The 19902-nt window shown below is 38.1% G+C and overlaps 1 protein-coding gene across 5 annotated transcripts in view; it reads right to left on the bottom strand.

Moving 5' to 3' along the window:
- Positions 1 to 19902, bottom strand: part of RNF17 (ring finger protein 17) — a 112636-nt gene that overhangs the window by 15741 nt on the left and 76993 nt on the right. For 4 of the 5 annotated variants that reach the window (XM_050765914.1, XM_050765916.1, XM_050765917.1 and 1 more), the window contains 7 exons: positions 19713 to 19831; positions 14318 to 14420; positions 13192 to 13307; positions 10619 to 10908; positions 5308 to 5471; positions 3103 to 3222; positions 1707 to 1787 (listed from right to left, as the gene is read on the bottom strand). In XM_050765914.1, coding sequence (XP_050621871.1) covers positions 1707 to 1787; positions 3103 to 3222; positions 5308 to 5471; positions 10619 to 10908; positions 13192 to 13307; positions 14318 to 14420; positions 19713 to 19831 — 993 coding nt within the window. The remainder of the gene's footprint in view (positions 1 to 1706; positions 1788 to 3102; positions 3223 to 5307; positions 5472 to 10618; positions 10909 to 13191; positions 13308 to 14317; positions 14421 to 19712; positions 19832 to 19902) is intronic. The other variant, XM_050765915.1, reaches the window with a different exon arrangement.

The raw sequence follows: 19902 nt of genomic DNA, 5'->3' as shown, positions 1-19902 counted from the left end.
ATAAAGTTTCATTTAAAAATCCAAAATTGGCGGGACTCGGAACAGTCTACTGGGTACTGAATGTGTCCCTAACTGATAAGCTGACCCACAGCAATTCTCTTCATTTCCACTGATACCACCTTTGTCCAAACTCACTGCTCCTCACTGTTTTACTGCTCCTCACTGAATTATGGTTGCTGCCTCCCAGCAGATCTTGTCCTATCTCTTCTTATCATTCAGTCTTCTGCCAATGCAGTCCCCTCCTGCCTAGCCCTGCTCCTGCCTCAGCACTCTTCTCCCTGCACCCATGTGGTCTGTCCTCTAACCATTTTAGGGTCTTGACTCAAATGTTACCTTTGCAGTGACATCTTCCCAGATGCATGTTTAAAGTGGAACCTCCTCCCTAGCCACGCCATTCCTATCAGCCTTTCCTGCTTTGTTTTTTTTCTCTTAGCACCCATCACTATCTAATATTCCTCATAGTTTATTTTCTCTTTCCCACCACTGAAATGGAAGCTTTAGAAAGGCACAGATTTCTTACTGCTGAGCCCCCCAGCTGTGTGTCCAGACCTACAGCAGAGGCTAGCACCTAAGAGGCCCTCGGTCAGCATCTCCCTTTGTGTACAAGTGAGAGGAGTGAGTCTGGGCAAGGCCTGCTGTCAGTTGGGTTGTGTAGAATGCACATTCATGGTCTCTGAGACACCTGGCAGCCTTTGCTATACCACAAGCTGTTCTTCTGTGTCAAGCGAAACAGCAATGAAAGCTGTCTAGACAAACTAAAAATTTCAATCTCTACCATATTTCAGCGACTTGCCATGGAGACTAAGTAACCAGGGAGGGACTCTCAGTACTAACAAAAGCTACTTTCTTATTTAAGTGAGTCTGTGCCTCCTTTAGGTTTTTATCACTCTGTCATCATCCTTTAATACAGAAATACTTTCCTTACCATATATCTTCCCACTCGGGTCCTGCAAACATAGCAGCTGCAGGTTGATCTCATTACCTCACTGCTCAGAAACCTCCACTGAGGCTGTCCCTACCAACCTCGCCAACTGGCCCCTACCTCTCCTGAATGCTCTTCACTACCACTACTCCTCACAAAACCTCCACTATTCGAGTCAAACAGTTATACCCTTTCCCTAAAACGTCTCTCTGTACCTTTGTGCATTTCATTTCCCCAGTCAGGAGAACATTACTATCTTTAAGGGCTACCTCAATTCTCACAATCTCTAAATTCCTATTACATTTACCAATTTTTTTTTTTTTTAACCAATCACTTGGCTCTTGGCATGTTACTTTGTAGTGCAAATGTTCTAGGTTTTTGTCTTGTTGCACTAACCAGATATGTGCTTTGAGGACACAGATCGTGATAGACTCCCTGAACTGCCTGTACCTAAGACAGTGCTGAGTGTTCCGCACCATCTTGGAAACTGCTACATATAAACATGCCCAACAATTTAATACTGCTCCCTGTAACAAAACAAGCTGTTAACAAAGAATCTTTCATATTAGTGACTTTAATGGTTATGAAAGTTCTCAGGAGCTTGTTCAAAATCAGGCTTATTTAAAGCAAGCCTAGGAACCAAACTGGTAGTTTCTTTTATGCTAACAAGTAATTCACCATAAGAAGGTATATACCATTGCTTATCAAAAATATCCCTCAAATTATGTTAATTATAATATTTTATGGCAAATAATTTATACCACCTATATATACTTTAAATTACCATGATGTGAATGTCCACCTCTCTCTTTGAAAGCAGTTGTTGAAGAACTTCTATTGCATCTGGTTGCCAGACATTCCCAACCTATTTGGGATTAATAAACTCAGATTCTTTTATGCTTTCATAAAATAAGATCAGGAAGCAAATTAAGATATACAAAAGTAGCCATAAACAAATAATATCGGAGAGTAGTACAAAATACACAAGCAGTTCTCAGAGAATATCATAGGTACATGATAAAAACATTTAAAAATGAATAATTTGAGTACTCATTTTATGCTTTAAAAATATAAACCTGTTCAGCCAGAGGTGAGAAAACACACACACATCCTACATTTAAAAATATTACATGTAAAACTTTTTTAAAAGACCAATATGCCAATGCAGTGCTTATACAAGACCTGCAGTGTGTATTCATTAAGGAATAGTGATTGTTACGTTTTTATGCGCTGAGAGGTTCACATGGAAAGGAAGTGAGGCTTCCTGCCAAAGCAATGTGCATCAACCATCTCAAGTGGACCCTCTGTCCCCAGCTGATCCTTCAGGTGACTACACTTATGGTGGACATCTTGATGGCAGTATCAGAAGGGACCATGATACGGTTTGGCTGTGTCCCCACCCAAATCTTATCTTGAACTGTGATCCCCATGTGTTGAGAGAGGAACCTGGTGGGAGGGGACTGGATCATGAGGCAGTTTCCCCCATGCTGACTGAGTTCTCACAGAGCTACGGTTTTGAAAGAGTTTGGCAGTTTCCCCTTCAATCTCTTTTTCTCCTGCAACCTTGTGAAGAAGGTATGTGCTTCTCCTTCACCTTCCACAACAACTGTCTAAGTTTCCTAATGCCTCATCAACCACGGAGAACTGTGAGTCAATTAACCCTCTTTTCTTCATAAATTACCCAGGTTTAGCTACGTAGTATCTTTACAGCAGTGTGAAAATGGACTAATACAGATCCTCTGTCAAAAAAACCCAGCTAAGCCACTCCTAATCCCTGAACCACAGAAACGGTATGAGATAATGAAAGTTTATTGTTGTTTTAGACCACTATGTCTCAGCTTAATTTGTTACGCAGCAAAACAGAATAAGGCACTCTTTTATCTGATCTCCAGCTTCAAGTTTGTTGTAATTTCATTTGATAAAAAAATAAACTTTTGCAATCTTATACCTTCCCACTTACGAACATATCTCTTCATTTATTCACATGTTTTACAGCCTTCAGTTTAATTTTGTAACTGTCTTCATAAAGGCTGTTTAGCTGTCTTAGCAATTTACTTGTTGGTGTTGTATTACTTTTTTGTTACAACTGAAATTTCATTTTACATTCTAAATATTTCTAAAAAAAATTAGTAAAAACTAATATTTAAAATTAATCATCCCACAAATTATTATGTACTCACAGGTGTGGTATTATGGAGCTGACAAGGAATACAGAACTGGGGTATATCAGGATACAGCAAAATAGGGTAAAGATGGCACTGTGGAATCTTTTCAGTGAATCCATGATCTAAATATTGTACCTGAAACAGGCCAAATAAAATTCACAGTTAAAATTTATTGTTAAAAGCTAGGGGACAAAGGGAATTTCCTGTTATTTGAAAAAAAAGTAAAAAGATAGGCCAGGCTTGGTGGCTCATGCCTGTAATCCCAGCACTTTGGGAGCCAGAGGTAGGTGGATTGCTTGAGCCCAAGAGTTTGAGACTAGCCTTGGGAACATGGCAAGACCCCATCTCTACCAAAAATACCAAAATCAGCTGGCTGTGGTGGTGTGGGCCTGTAGTCCCGGCTACTCAGGATGCTGAGGTGGGAGGATTGCCTAAGCCCGGGAGGTCAAGGCTACAATGAGCTGTGACTGTGCCACTGCACTCTAAGCCTGGTGACAGAGAAAGAACTTGTTTCAAAAAAAATAAAAGACATCATGAGAAGTTCAAAATATGGATTTTTAAAATTCCCAGGAAAAAAAAGCAATACTGTATTTACTCCCTCTTCCGATAGTGCATCAAACCTCATGGTAAAAAAGGTTTTCTTATACATAACCCATCAGACTTTTTTTGAAAAAAACTGGGTTTTATTGGATTTACAAATTCCTCAAGAACAATCCCTTTTTGAAATGCTTTAATTTTGATAATTCAATTTCTAAAATGTCTTAGGAATAAGGAATGCCAATAAACTATTTCTTCTGTCCCAACATAAGGAAATGAACATATGACTGTTTAATTGGATTTGCTTGGCAATTACCATTAAAAAATAAAATAGAATTAAACAAAAATGTCTGAATACCTCACAGATAATTAAGGTATGGTTTCATGAGATGTTTATTTCTTAATGTGAATTACAGGATAAACTTTAAAAGATACCAGGTTAAGAAATGAAAAATCCATTGTGCATACTAAAAATGTAAAGTGACCACATGAAAAAAATAAAAGGTGATGATTAAACTATCAAAGTTCTTTTAAGTAAGTTAAAATAAACAGGTATTTGGACAGCAGGAGAGTTTTTATAAAAGTTCACCATCTTATTTATTTTGATTCTACAAATGTAAAGTTCATGAAGTATGATAACTTGATGAATACTGAATTTCATTTTACCTTTGTAAAGAAAAAAAGGTCAGGGGTTATGTGAGCAACTCAAATGTATGTATAGGTGAATGTATGTCACTTGGCACATACATTCAAGTTGCTCGGATAACCCCTGTAACTATCCAGATGTTTAAGTACTCACCCCAAATTTGAAACTATTTTACTTCTATGAAAACCATTAAAAGTTTGTAGTTCAATAGAAAAAGCGTAAGACTTAGAATCAGAAGTTCAGGAATCAGATGCTTGGATATTAACTCTAGCATTACTACCCAGTGACCCTGGCAGGTCACTGAACCTAAATTTCAATTTTCTTTTTAGTAAAATGGGAATAATAATCTATGTCTAGGATAAGTGTAAACAAATTATAAAATACAAATGCATATAGGTGAAGGAAGCTAAAAAACCTGAAGTGCTATGTAATCATTAGGTATCATCATCAAACAGAAAATAAACTCCTGTCCAGGTGGAAACAAAACACTTTTTCACTTAAGCTTTTCCTCCCCTCACTCCAATTGAAACTAAAGTTTTCCACACACACACACACACACACGTGTATATATACACACACACACACGCACACATATCTTTCAAAGGATATAGCTATTTTTGAAGATTTTGAATGAAACCTGAGTGTTAGTTATCTCATTATTCTGGAAAGGTAAATTAGTCGTTATTCTGAAAAACTAACTGGGCCATAAACAAATTTGCTAGTGAGATATTTAACATACTGGAAAACACTCTTTCACTTAACACTATGTGTGGAAACAGGGCTACCAATTGTAACTCAGTGGTCCATCCATTAACCAATGATCAAATCCCTCCCTATTTTTTGCTTATTCAGGTTACTAAATATATTTGCAAATAACACAAAAAATTATTACAAACAAAAGTATAACATAACTGATGTTCCTACATGATTTTCATCAAAAGATGTTTTAATCCAATTTTCTTGTGTTCAAATGCAAAAGACTATTTAATGCTACAGCATTTAACCTTAGAATAGTCATGAAAGAACATGAGACTCACTCGGACGGCGCCACCTACAACCTCCATCACCTTGCCACGATACCACAGAGTATCGGATCCTCTTACTGCACATGCTTCTCCTTTTTTCCAGAAATAAGGCTCCAAAAGACCAAGGCATTTTAAATTACTTTGAATTTCATTTGTCATTTTGATTAGCTCAAATTCTGAAAAAAAGTATTAAGGATAGAAAGCATTAAGGAAAATTCCCTATCATTTGTCAATTTAATGACTTCATCTCTTCAGTAGTACAGTTAAAAATCAGTCTCCAAAACAGAACTTTGGTAAAAATCTGTATGCGTTTTAAAACATACTAGTAATAGCATATAAACAATATTATGATCTTTGCTTATATTTTGAGAGTACAAACATCATAAGGAGCTCTAAATACATACCAGCTAGCCTAATACGAAAGTACTACCAATTCAAAATAGGGTCAGTTTGACAGCCCTAAGTAAAACAGAACACAGGTTATATATTACTTGATGCTCAGATACAGTATAATGATGGGGATACAAATTAAAATTCCAATTTTGCTTTTATTGCTAATTGGCCCATGATTTCCACATATATCCATAACGGATACCACAGAAGGCAAGCTCTGGAGTCAGTCAGCATTCCAATCTTACGGCTTCAGTTGTGTGATCTTGGGTGGTTAGTTCCCTTACCTCCAATAAGCCTCAGTTTATCCTTCCAAAATAACACCACCTATTCTGGGCGTAACAGCATCTTCCGGGAATAACAGTACCTGTCAGCATCATCAAGCACTGCAGGAAGATTAGATGTAAAGCATCCAGCACACTGCCTGGCAGATAACAGGCTACTAGTTTGAACAATGACTATTTATACATGTCAAGCAAAGTTCCTGGGTTAAGTACTATTACTACAGGTCTCAAACGTTATTTTTTCTAGAACAGCCAATTGTACCCATTTTATTCTGTCTTTCAAATTTAAAAATGTATTTAGGAGATCAACAAATGAGAGAAAATTTTCAGTAAATTCACAGCTACCATACCCTTATCCACAGGTACTAACTAGGAGCTAATGACACTAAGCCCTACGAGTGCTATAGTTATCAACTACTCCGATGGGCCCAGGTTATAGTCAGGAAGCATTTGCACACAAGCCTAAAAATCTCAGGAGGGACCTGAATATTCTCAAAGGTTCCTAAAGTTCCAGTCATTTGTTGTGATTTCTTTTCTCATTCTCAAGAAATATAAACTTCTGTATTTATTTTATTTTTAGAAAATGAGACAAGGTGTCACTCTGCTGCCCGGGCTGGAGTTCAGTGGCATGAACGCAGCTCACTACAGCCTTGACCTCCTGGGCTCAAGCAATCCTCCTACCTCGGTTTCCTGAGTAGCTGAGACCCAAGGCATGCACCACCATGCCCAACTCATTTTTGCATGTTTTGTAGTGATGGGGTCTCACCATGTTGCCCAGCCTGGTCGCGAACTCCTGGGCTTAGGCAATCTTCCCGCCTTGACCTAAAGTGCTGAGATTACAGGTGTGAGCCACCGCACCCAGCCTGCATTCTGTTTTCATAGAGAGCCTCCAAACTTGTCTAAGTGACAGGTCTTACAAATCTGGAAACCCTCTACCCACATCTCCAGCATCTTAGTCCCAAGGTGAGGAAAATAAGGGAGACACAATGGTGGAAAGCAGGTTAATTTATGCTAGTCCTGATCTAACAGTCATTTTAGCAGCCTATAAAGCTGGTTTCATGTTGCTTCTCTTCCATGATGGGAGAGTACTGAGGATGTCTATATCATCACTGGTGGCCTAAGTTCTAAATTCTGCCAACCACATGTGCCATTGCCACTCTCAGGTATACAAAAAAATGGGGCTCCAGGATTTTTATATTCTCAAGGATCCCAAGGTTTACAGATGCACAAAAATACTGAAATCATGGAGGAAAGAGTAAAATACTGAGTGGCAGCCCTCATATATCATGATGCTAAAAACACAACTACTTCATCATATACCTAACTCCCTTATTCTTACCAAACTTCATTACTTCTATTCTTCCAGCCAGGCTGAACCCCTTTGTCTTATCTATGCCTACCTCTGTACAAGTTCTTTCCCTAAAGCTCCTAACTCTAAAAACGTCTTCCAGTGTTTTTTTCCTGTCCATATCTATCTATATTTCCAAAGCCATGGGGTTTGCAGCGTTTCTCAAAAAAGTTACCCTTCCTCATCTCTAGCCTAACTTTGCCTTTGCTTTGTGACCTTGCAACACTCTGCACACAGTGTGTCCCACAGAAACAACAGGGTATAGTGAAGAAAACACACGATTTAAGGAGCCAAGATGCACCTAAAGAAGAACAAGAAATCCAGTGGATTTCAAGCGTTACAGGATATACAACAAAGTAACTTGTATACATAGTAAAAGTAGTATAGGCTATATTCAGGAAAAAACTGGTGTTGGTGTAGGGATAAATAGCATTAACACAGAACAGAAAATTCAGAAACAACTCACACACATATGGAATCTTAATCTTTGACCAAGTTGGCACTGCAGATCAGTGGGGAATGTGTGGAGTATTAAGCAGATGAGCTGGGACTAACTAAACCTATTAAAAAAACTGGATCTCTTTTTCGTATCTACCAAAAACTCAATTCCAGGATAGCTCATACATTATGTAAAAACTAAAACCGTAAACATTTTTTACAAGATCATATAATGAAACAGCTTTCTGATATCACAGTAAGAAAGGATTTTTTTTTTTTTGAGATGGACTATTGATCTGTCACCCAGGCTGGAGTGCAGTGGCGGAATCTCGGCTCACAGCTGCAACCTCCACTTCCCGGGTTCAAGCGATTCTTCTGCCTCAGCCTCCTGAGCAGCTGGGACTACAGGTGCCCGCCACCACGCCCAGCCAATTTTTGTATTTTTAGTAGAGACCGGGTTTCATCATATTGGCCAGGCTGGTTTGAAACTCCTGACCTTGTGATCCACCCACCTAGGCCTCTCAAAAGTGCTGGGATTATAGGCATGAACCACTGTGCCTGGCCCAAGAAAGGATTTAAAATGAGATACAAGGCCGGGCGCGGTGGCTCAAGCCTGTAATCCCAGCACTTTGGGAGGCCGAGACGGGCGGATCACTAGGTCAGGAGATCGAGACCATCCTGGCGAACACGGTGAAACCCCATCTCTACTAAAAAATACAAAAAAAACCTAGCCGGGCATGGTGGCGGCGCCTGTAGTCCCAGCTACTCGGGAGGCTGAGGCAGGAGAATGGCGTAAACCCGGGGGGCGGAGCTTGCAGTGAGCTGAGATCCGGCCACTGCACTCCAGCCCGGGCAACAGAGCCAGACTCCGTCTCAAAAAAAAAAAAAAAAAAAAAATGAGATACAAAACCAAAAAACAAAGAAGATTGATAAAATTACATTAAGACCTTCTGTTCATCCAGAAACTCCCAAAAGACACTGAAAAGACAAGTAAGAAACTGAGAGAAAATATCTGGAACACATAAAAACCAAGAAGGGTAAGTATTCAGGATATATTAAGAACTATGAATCAGAAAGCAATGACTTAATGGAAAGTAAGCGAAGACATGGACAGGCATTCCAAAACCACAGAAATACAAATGACTCAAATACAAGAAATGATGTCTACCCCATAAGAAGGAAATATTTATTAAAGCCATAGTGAGAGACAATTTCACATCCACTAGGATTGGTAGAACTTAATCTGACCTTACTAAGTGTTAGCAAGGATGTGGGGTAATGAGACTCTTCATGCACTGGCGGTGATGAGTGTAAACTGTTACAAACAACTTTGAAAAACAATTTGACATTACCTAGAAATGATCCACCATTTTTTTAAAATGGAGTCTCACTCACTCTATTGCCTAGGCTGGAAAGCAGTGGCATGATCTGGGCTCACTGCAACCTCTGCCTCCCGGGTTCAAGTGATTCTCCTGCCTCAGCCTCCTGAGTAGCTGGGATTACAGGTGTGTGCCACCACGCCCAGCTAATTTTTGTATTTTTAGTAGAGATGGGGTTTCATCATGTTGGCCAGGCTGGTCTCAAACTCCTGACCTCGTGATCCACCCACCTTGGCCTCCCAAAGTGCTGGGATGACAGACATGAGCCACCGTGCCAGGCCAATGATCAACAATTCTGTTCACTAGATTATGTGCCCGAGAAAAATTTTGCCTCTGTGTAACAAGACACAGGTACAAGAATGTTCACAGTAGGATTTTTTGTAATCACAGAAAATCTAGAAACATACGTGTCCATCAATAGAACAGATACTGAGATATAATCATTCATGGAAATGCTGTTAATTCATTTAAAAAAGGAATTAATTCATTAAAAAATGAATGAAATATAGTGAGATGCACCAAGGTGGACAAATCTCAAACAATTTGATGAAAAGTCACAAAAGAATATGTACATTTTGGTTCTGGTTACATAAAGTTTGAAAGATGGAAAACCTAAAAAATTTGTTTAGTGATGCACACAGGAAATGATAATTAGCAAATTCAGATAAGTGGCTATATCGTGGGTGGCAAAACAGGAGACATGACCAAGTGGGGCCACACAAGTCTGCTTAGGTTCTGGTGATGCTGCTTCTTATCATGGGCAATGTGTATATGGCTACTCATCTTAATGTTGTTATTTAAATAATACATTTTATACTCTTTCACATTAATAACATTTTATAGTAACTTTAAAAAATTCATTTGAACTCTTTTAGTCATTTTTAATGTGATCAGCACATTGACCCACTGTGGGCATCATCCTTTGGGATCCCATCTCCATGTGAGGAATTCCTACTACATTTCCCACTGTGAGTAAAAGGGCCTGGACCTTTATTTCCTTTTTCTTTAACTTCGTGTAGTTATCAAAGTTGCTCAAGGTTCTACAGTTATGAAGCAACTCTAGAGTGATTGCCTTCTTTGGCACATGCTTACCTCCCAGTGTGTGATTTCACTTTGTTTTGGAGCTTGGTATGTTCTTTACTTTCATGCCAACTCAGTAAATGTTAATTTTTAAAAAATTGGCATCTGATCTGACTTATTTGGGAGAGTTGTTCAATCTGCCATAATAGTGGGAAATGAAAATTCCAAATTCCTTTCTTCTTATACTGAGAATAGCACTCACATAATTATAATTAAACAACACTGCTATGTTAGAATAATGAAAAACTGCACTAAATGATTTTTATGTGTTAAAAGCATTTTGCATGCATTGTGTGAAATCACTTAGTTCTCCTAACAACCTTGTGAAAATAACGTTCAAAGAGGCTGCCCACAGTATTTCAATCCCTGTCGTTCTAGAGCCTACATAACATACAAAGTCTCACCTGATAGTTTAGGTACCACAAATATAGTTCCATCATCACCAACACAGCTGACTGTTGCCTCAAATACTTTCATGTTAGGAATAGCTGGTGGTTTATACCCTCTAGCGGTTCTTGGTTCTAGAATTTCCTCCTGAAATTCAGATACTTTCTGTTCACTGATTATGTCAGCAGTTTTCTTGTCAGGGTCAAAGTTAGTTTTAATACAGTTAGTAACTACTGAATCTTCTTGTTCCAGGGGGACTTCCAGAGACTTCTCAGATAATGAATGGCTGTTATCTAATTTATTAATTCTGTAACATCCAAAAAAGAACACATCTAAACATGAGCAAATATAAAATTCTGGGTAAAACAACATAAAAAGAATCCTTCAGATATACATGAAATTGAAAGAAAATATTTGCTCTAATTTGTTACATAAAAACTAGCATAACTTAAGTTAAAATTAAAACTACTTTAAATTATGAGACTGATGAGAAAAAGCAATAAAAATTTAAGTAAATGTTTTAAATTTCTATATTTACAGACTATGCTCTCTTAAAATTTCGTGTGTATATCTCAAGTATTGTACAATGAATTCAATATTACTAGAAGATACAACACCTTTAAGATGATTTCAATTTATCAATTTAGTCCACACATAGAACAGACATCTGGTAAGCTATTAGCATCCATAAATACAAAGAAAACATGAGTCTCTTAAAAAACAATAAAGTACTATTCATATATTAGGTGTTAGTGGTAATATGCTATATTTACTCAGTTTTTCTACTTTATATTATTCTCTTCCAATTAAAAAAAAATAGGTACCCCTATTGTACAAAAAAATAAAACCTTAGAAGGAAATATTAATATTGACTGTGTTTTAGGGGAATTATGGCAAGTTTCTATTTCTTCTCATCTCCCGTACTTTTAAAAGGAAATAAAGGCCGGGCATGGTGGCTTGCGCCTATAATCCCAGCACTTTGGGAGGCTGAGGCGGGAAGACCACCTGAGGTCAGGAGTTCGAGACCAGCCTGGCCAACATGGTGAAACCCTGTCTTTACTACAAATACAAAAATTAGCCAGGCATGGTGGCACATGCCTGTAATCCCAGCTACTTGGGAGGCTGAGGTGTGAGAATCGCTTGAACCCAGGAGGCAGAGGTTGCAGTAAGCTGACATCACAGCACTGCACTCAGGCCTTGGCAATAGAGCGAGACTCTGTCTCAATCAATCAACAAATCAATCAATAAAGGGAAACAAAGTATTGACGAAACAGCCACATAATTCCTCAAATACCCCGCCAGTCCCCCAACCCACCGCCGCCTTAAGATAGCTAGTAGTTTAAGTCTACAAAAACAGTAAAGAATGTAACAACTGGTAGCAGACAATGTCAGCAGTATTAACTTGCCTAGCATTTTCCATTCTAACATTTCTTCTATCAAGGAATTGCTTTGGCCTAAAGTCAAAGCAATTAGTTGTATGCCAAAGCCCGGGCAACCCAGGCCGCATCTCCCATATCTAGCCTCATGTCCCACTTTCTTTCTGACTTCAAATTCTCTTTCCATTTCATCAGGACTGGGGTCCTTGTTCTGAATAAGGTAAGATATAAGTTAAGGCAAACACATCTATGGTGATCTGGCCACGTATGGTACAAAGTGGCTACTTGGGACTTGTGTCTCCAATTCCAACATACCTCTATGTCTCTGGAAAGAGAGAGAATAGAGGCTTGGCGTGGTGGCTCAAGCCTGTAATCCCAGCACTTTGGGAGGCTGAGGTGGGCGGATCACGAGGTCAAGAGATCAAGACCATCCTGGCTAACACAGTGAAACCCTGTCTCTACTAAAAATACAAAAAATCAGCCAGGCGTGGTGGCAAGCACCTGTAGACCCAGCTATTTGGGAGGCTGAGGCAGGAGAATGGTGTGAACCCAGGAGGCAGAGCTTGCAGTGAGCCGAAATCACGCCACTGCACTCTAGCCTGGGCAACAGAGCAAGACTCTGTCTCAAAAAAAGAAAAAAAGGAAAGAAAGAAATAGAGAGACAAGATTAAGCTAGGGTCACAACCATATCCTGATCCTGTCCCTGGACCAAAGGTACTTAAACTCCAAACACTGAACCGGAAAGGATCTTTAAATATAAATACTGTTCAATTACTTATTTGTTACTCATCCTGTTTCATATAAATACATTTACATTTCATACAAATACATCCAGTAGGTATATACCTACCAGAATTTCTAAAATAAAGCCTACACATTTATGTTTAAGCAAAGGATACCAAAGGGCTCAGATCTGGTATCCACTACATTGTTCTTTTTCTTTGGTTTACAGTGTAAATGTCAAAGGTGAGGGGAAATAATAAAAGTATGTCAGTAAAGGGGCTTAAGTGTGCAAGAACTGATGTGCCTGAATAATGAAATGAGCAATACTGAAGGAATCTATTTCTGAGCTGGCTCCTCAGGGTCAGTTTATAAATCCTTAAGAGCAAACAAGATGCAATTCAGACTTGAAAGCACAAGTAAGGAGATTTGCACATGCAACTCAGAGGCATCCATCACAAACTGATGTCAAAATTTTTTTAAAAAGTCTATACCTCCTTTCTCTCAAAGCCAAACCCTTTTTAATCAAATATTTAGAAACATCGACACGCTCTCCTTTTTCATCTCTGCAGAAAATTTTCACAGGTAATGGCCATGTTGTGTTGTTTTCCTGCAGTGATTTAAGAGCAGAGTAAATATGAAACACCAAAATGAAATCTTCATGTAAACAATGTACATTTCACAGGCATTTCTTCTACATTTATTTAAGCAAGAAATATTCCCAACTGAGTAATTTTGATATCCAAACACATCAAAAAATAGCACTGGGCCGAGTGCGGTGGCTCATGCCTGTAATCCCAGCACTTCGAGAGGCCAAGGCAGGCGGATCAGTTGAGGTCGGGAGTTTGAGACCAGCCTGACCAACATGGAGAAACCCCGTCTTTACAGAAAATATGGAATTACCCAGGCGTGGTGGCACATGCCTGTAGTCTCAGCTACTCAGGAAGCTGAGGCAGGAGAATCCCCTGAACCCGGGAGGCGGAGATTGCGGTGAGCCGAGATTGCGCCATTGCACTCCAGCCTGGGCCACAAGAGTGAAACTCCATCTCAATAAAAGCAAACAGCATGGAAGAGAGTGGCACAGAGAGTTATTCTGTGAAACGCATCAGGAAGACCTCAATGTCAAGGTGAAATTAAAGAAAAAACATCAAACTGGAAACTTTTTTCCAGTCACAGAATGGGGAGTTGGGAAGTGAGGAATACAACATCAGTTAACAAGTTTCTTTATTCTCTTGTATTCTCTGTAGAGAATCAAAATATATTTTCCAAGGTGTGCCTTTTTTCTCCTACAAAAAGCGAAAGAACTACAAAACATATATTCTGCTTCATACGGAAAAAGGTATAAAACTGGAGAAAGCACATAAATAGTAAAAATAAAATGAATTAAAGAAAATTCTACTCATTAACGTAATAAAACATTTAAATTAGAAAAAAGAAAGCAAAGAATATTGTTGAAGTGGTCTGAAAAGATATATGCCTCTTATACTTAGAAATAAAAGCAACAAAATTTGTAACAAAATCCAAATAGTTGGCTGCTATTTTCTCTACAAGAAAGAAAACAAATGGAATTGATGGAAACACTAATGAGATCATCAGCACATATCTCTTGTAACTTGTTACCTCACTATCCACCTGTAAGATTATAGTTGCTACAGCTCCAGTCAGGTACAATGAAAGACAGTCACAAGCTGTTGCTGTCCACTTGTCACTCCCACCAGCTGGTCTACAACAGAAAACAGTGGCAACTTGTTTTATAAAAATAGCATACAATAGTGAAATATACAAAAAAACACTATATTTACACATATATACACTCATAGCTTGAGCCAACTATATGTAGTAAAAACACAATTTAAACATGGATTCACATTATTTTTACAATTTTCCCCTCATTTTCATAGCCTTTTTTCATCCCTCTATTTTACTGAGGGCCCATATTACATGTTAACTTATTTATGTGTATCTTTTCTGCAGCTACATTGAGGACCTGTAAAAAACAGGTGTATTTTAAATACTTTTTAAGTCATCATATATATTTCATACATGTCAACTAGACTGTAAACTCCAAGAGAACAGGAGTGATGATGTATTATGTGCATCATCATATTCCCTAATGACTAGCATAGTGCCTGGCACATAGGAGCCATTCCAGAAATATTTAATAGAAAGAAAAAAGTCTCTTTGTAATGATGATCCCGCTGCCCATTTTTGGAAGTTCTTTGGATTTCAAATCTAACTTGAATTGCTACCCATAAATATCAGAAATACCAGAAATTTTAATTACTGATTGAACAAAATTTTTTACATTATCTGATAGATGTGGTAATAGTTTTAAATGACCAAAATTTAGCAGCATCATAGCCTAAGCTTTCAGCAAATACTGTCAAGACAGTAATGCACAGTTTTAAAAAATGCTCAAAAAATATTTGACAGATAAATGAAATGCAGAGTATCCGATTTCATCATCCATTTTAGTCTGCAGAGTTGGAACTGAGTGATTGCAGAGGTGTCCAATCTTTTGGCTTCCCTGGGCCACACTGGAAGAATTGTTTTGGGCCACACATAAAATTCACTAATATAGCTGATGAGCTTAAAAAAAAAAAAAAAAAAAAAAAATCAAAAAAATTTCATACTGTTTAAGAAAGTGTACAAATGTGTGTTGGGCTGCATTCAAAGCTGTCCTGGGCTGCATGTGGCCCGTGGGCTGTAGGCTGGACAAGCTTTTGCCTTAGATATCTCGAACCAGCAAATCTATCCCCACGAATAAGGAATTAGTAACACAGAAGAGATTACAGATAACATACTGCAGGCTCTACAGGCTCTCCTATGGTTTCTAGTTCCAGAGTTTCATTGAGCTAACCCATTAACTGAATAAACAATTAATTCTGGTCATTTTTTTTTTTTTTTTTTTTTTTTTTAAAGAAACAAGACCTCACTATGTTGCCCAGGCTGGCCTTAAACTCATAGGCTCAACAGATCCTCCCATCTTGGTCTCCTGAGTAGCTGGGGCTAAAGATGTATGCCACCACACTCAGCTTTGCCTGGTCAATCTCTTCACAGTAACATGGCTTATATGAGTGAACTAACCAAATCAACTGGGCACGTAACTTGGCCACAAAGATTTCGTGAACGTGCTATACTACTTATTGTAAAGCCCAGGGAGAGTTCTTATGTGCTAAGAAGCTTAAATTGTTAGGAACTCTTGGAACCAGTTACGGTTTATTTATTATGATGGTATATAAGTATAAATCAATGTAACATCAAGGTTGTCCATTGATCTATTGTGGATATAAATAATAATTTAACATTTAAAAAATGTATGAATACAGAATTGCAGTTAGGGAAGATGAAAAAGTTCTTAAGATGAAATGGTGGTAAATGCTATACATCAATGTGATTTTTTTTGTTTTGTTATTTATTTTTTTTGAGACAGTCTGTCGCCCAGGCTGGAGTACAGTGGCACAATCTAGGCTCACTGCAACTTCTGCCTCCTGGGTTCAAACAATTCTCCCTACCTCAGCCTCCCGAGTAGCTGGGATGACAGGTGCCCACCACCATGCCCAGCTAATTTTTACATTTTTAGTAGAGAGGAGGTTTCATCATGTTGGCCAAGCTGGTCTTGAACTCCTGACCTCAAATGATCTGCCTGCCTCAGCCTCCCAAGTGCTGGGTTTACAGCCATGAGCCACCGCACCCAGCCGTGAATGTTCTTAATGTCATAGAACTGTACACTTAGGAATGGTAAAAGGGTGAACTGAGTGTAATATCTATTTTATCACCCTAAGAACAATCTATTTAAAGGGATTTCTTAAAATGACAGGAAAACAGAGCGGTTAGAGTTCCGCTTCTGGGCTCAGACCTTGTTTATAACCCAACTCAACAGTCAGCAGATGATTTTATCTGGATAATAAAATGCTTAACCTCTTGAAGATTCAATTTCCTTACCTATAAATAGTATCTATATCTTTAAGATTTGTTGTCAGGATTAAGTGAAATAGTGTATTTAAGACCATTAATGCAGGTCCCAGAAGTTCTTAAAGGTTAGCTATTATTAGGCTTTTAAAATGACAATGGTGTTCCATTCCAGTCCATAAGATACCATTTGAAGTATGTACAGAAACACATTCTCTGTATTGTTAGGCACAATTAAGGGACTGATATAATTCTGTTCAATTATTCTGATTGAACTATTTAATGTCAAAGTGAAAACTAAGATAGGATTTATATAGTATATGAGCTGAGATTTCTATTCCAGGGCACTGGAAAGATTTACAGTGTCCCATTGTCACCATCAGTGATCACAGACAATAGAAGAGGTGCCTGTAAGATTACAGAAATGGGTCATTAAGAAGAAGGTATCCTATTAGAACAAGGATCTCTAAGGAATAAAACAAATAAAAAAAAAGCTACCCTATTATAATACCAATTTTTAGGCCGGGCATGGTGATTCACGTCATAATCCCAGCACTTTGGGAGGCCGAGGCAGGTGGAACACTTGAGGTCAGGAATTTGAGACCAGACTGGCCAACATGGTGAAACCCCATCTCTACTAAAATTATAAAAATTAGCCAGGCATGGTGGCGCACGCCTGTAATTCCAGCTACTCAGGAGGCTGCGGTGTGAGAATCGCTCGAATCTGGGAGACAGAGGTTGCAGTGAGCCAAGATGACGCCACTGCACTCCAGCCTGGGCAACAGAGGGAGACTCTGTCTCAAAAAGTAAATAAATAATTAAACAAACAAACAAAATAAAAAGATCAGGTTTCAAAACAGATAAATCAAACCAATGCTAGATTTATATAAATAACTTTGGATAAGGTACTTAATTTCTCATCATGAAGTTTCTTCAATTGTAATATGGAGATGATAATAGTTCCACGTCGGTACTATTGTGAGAACTAAACTAACACACGTAAAGCACATCATACAATGCCTATCCTAGTAGACAATAAATGTTAAGGTATATTGTATAGTGTATCTGGAGTTCTCTCATGAGATCCTTGCAGATAAGATATAAGTAAGCTAGATAAACCAGTATTTTAATTTCTTAAAGGTTCATTAAAGTTTTTATAATAATGTTGAAAGGGTCTTTGGGATCTTTTGGCTTTATTGGTAAACAGATTTTTAATATTCCTATTTATAATCCATGTCTGAAAAGCCTGCACATATATGTATATCTAAGTGTGTGTATGTGTATATGTCTTTTAGCCAAATAACATGCAATTGGCTTCAAGTCAGTGATCAAATTTGAGACAATCTAAAACAAGCTTGTCCAGCCTGCACGTGGCCCAGGACAGCTTTGAATGCAGCCCAACACAAATTCATAAACTTTTTAAAAACATTATGACATTTTTTCGCAATTTTTTTTAGCTCATCAGCTATTATTACTGTCAGTGTATTTTATGTGTGGCCCAAGACAATAATTCTTCTTCCAACGTGGCCCAGAGAAACCAAAAGATTGGACACCCTGGTCTAGAACTACAAGCTACCCCAAGTGATTTGGGTAACTGTGGTATCAAAGCAATAGCAAACAATCTGCCAGTAGACTTAATGATAGAGCTGTTTCCAATATGTACAATTTTATCTAGTATTCTATCGTGAATAGCAGCCAGGATTTATTTAACAAAAGTTAACAACTGTTCTGAACCTCTGGGGGAAGGCCAGTTATTTTTGGTAATATTATTACCTTAGAGGCTAGATATCCAATTTTTGCCAATAAAAGAAACTCAAATTTTTATGTGAAATTTACTAGTTTTTTAAACAGTTAATATGTCAAAGTTCAAAAAACATTCTGCAGGCCAAGTGCATATTAGTTGGAGTTAGCTCATAAACTGTAGACTACAACTCTGACAGAGGTACGCTTTCAAATTTACAGATAATACAACATTAGACGGGGCAGCCTAGACATGGAATAACAAAATCAAATATCTGAGCTTCAAAACCAATTAGAAGAAATGTGGCAGGAATAACTGTAAAATTCTGTATTTAGGTTAAAAAACAGGTTAAAAAACCACTGTGTCAGGCTGGAATGTAGTAGCACAATCATAGCTCACTGCAGCCTTGAACTCTGGCCTCAAGTGATCTTCCTGCCTTGGTGTTCCAAAGTGCTGGGATTACAGGTGTGAGCCACCTCACCTGGCCTTTCCCCTCCTTTCTTCTAGATTGTTTCTTTTCTTTGCTTCACTGCTTATCTTGCTCAAATTGAACTCTATTACCAGCAATTTCTTCTCAGTGTGGGGTCATGGAAAGGAGTTTCAGTTTACTTTTAAGAGGTTATGTGGCTAAAAAGACTCCAGTATCATGGGATAGAAAGGTCTGCACATTTACAGACCTCTTTCTTGCATTCAGATAAGAACTGCGTCCTGCCTTATTCATTAGTTTTGGCTGCTGTTCTCAGATCGGCCTGCATGCACTAGTGAAATACCATTGCCGATTCCTATTCTCAGAGCTGTTGGAATCCTAGTCTGCCTTGCTTCCAAATCCTCCCATGCAAATGTTGATACTGTAAAGGTCCTGGTTCATGGTGTACCCCACCTGCTAATATTTGAGGGCTCACAGAAGTAACTTGTCATCTGATTTTGCTGTAGATATTGACTCTGTAGTCTTCTGTTTCACTATCCAAGTTGCTGTTTTTATAGTGGGATTCCAGCAGACTAAAACTGTTCTGTCATTTTCCCAGAATCCTTTACAAATTGACTTTTTGGTAATTTACATATTTTTAGCTTTCTATGCAATTTTAAACTTATACAATTTATTTTTGTGTTTGTTGTTCCTCAAAGTAAAATTTTTTAATATTCAACAGTTTGATTTCTATCTCGATACTTTCACACTCACCAATCTCTATTTCTTAATGCCACTAAATTTATGTGCTCCCAACTTTTCTCTTCCCCTCTTAAAGTCCAAAATTAACTAGATTTTAGGAAAATTCCAGAATATCTTAGCAAAATTAAAACTGACAAGAACCCATCTAAAAATAATATTTAAAATAATGAGAAAATTACTGAGCTAAAAACTACCTTATGTCTACCAGAGAACATTCCAAAGAGAGTCTTCCCATTGTCTTTAGATTTTCTTGAAGTTTTCTTAAACAGTCAACATTCACTACTAGTTCAACACCCACGTCATACAGCAAGACCTAAGAAAATAATAACTTTTTAAGTCTACAGACAAACAACACTTGGAAATATTTTTTTGGCAAACTGAAAC

Source organism: Macaca thibetana, chromosome 17 (assembly GCF_024542745.1).
Source record: "Macaca thibetana thibetana isolate TM-01 chromosome 17, ASM2454274v1, whole genome shotgun sequence".
Lineage (NCBI taxonomy): Eukaryota > Metazoa > Chordata > Mammalia > Primates > Cercopithecidae > Macaca > Macaca thibetana.
Note: the sequence above shows the minus strand (reverse complement) of the source record. Positions and strands in the feature narration are given on the sequence as shown.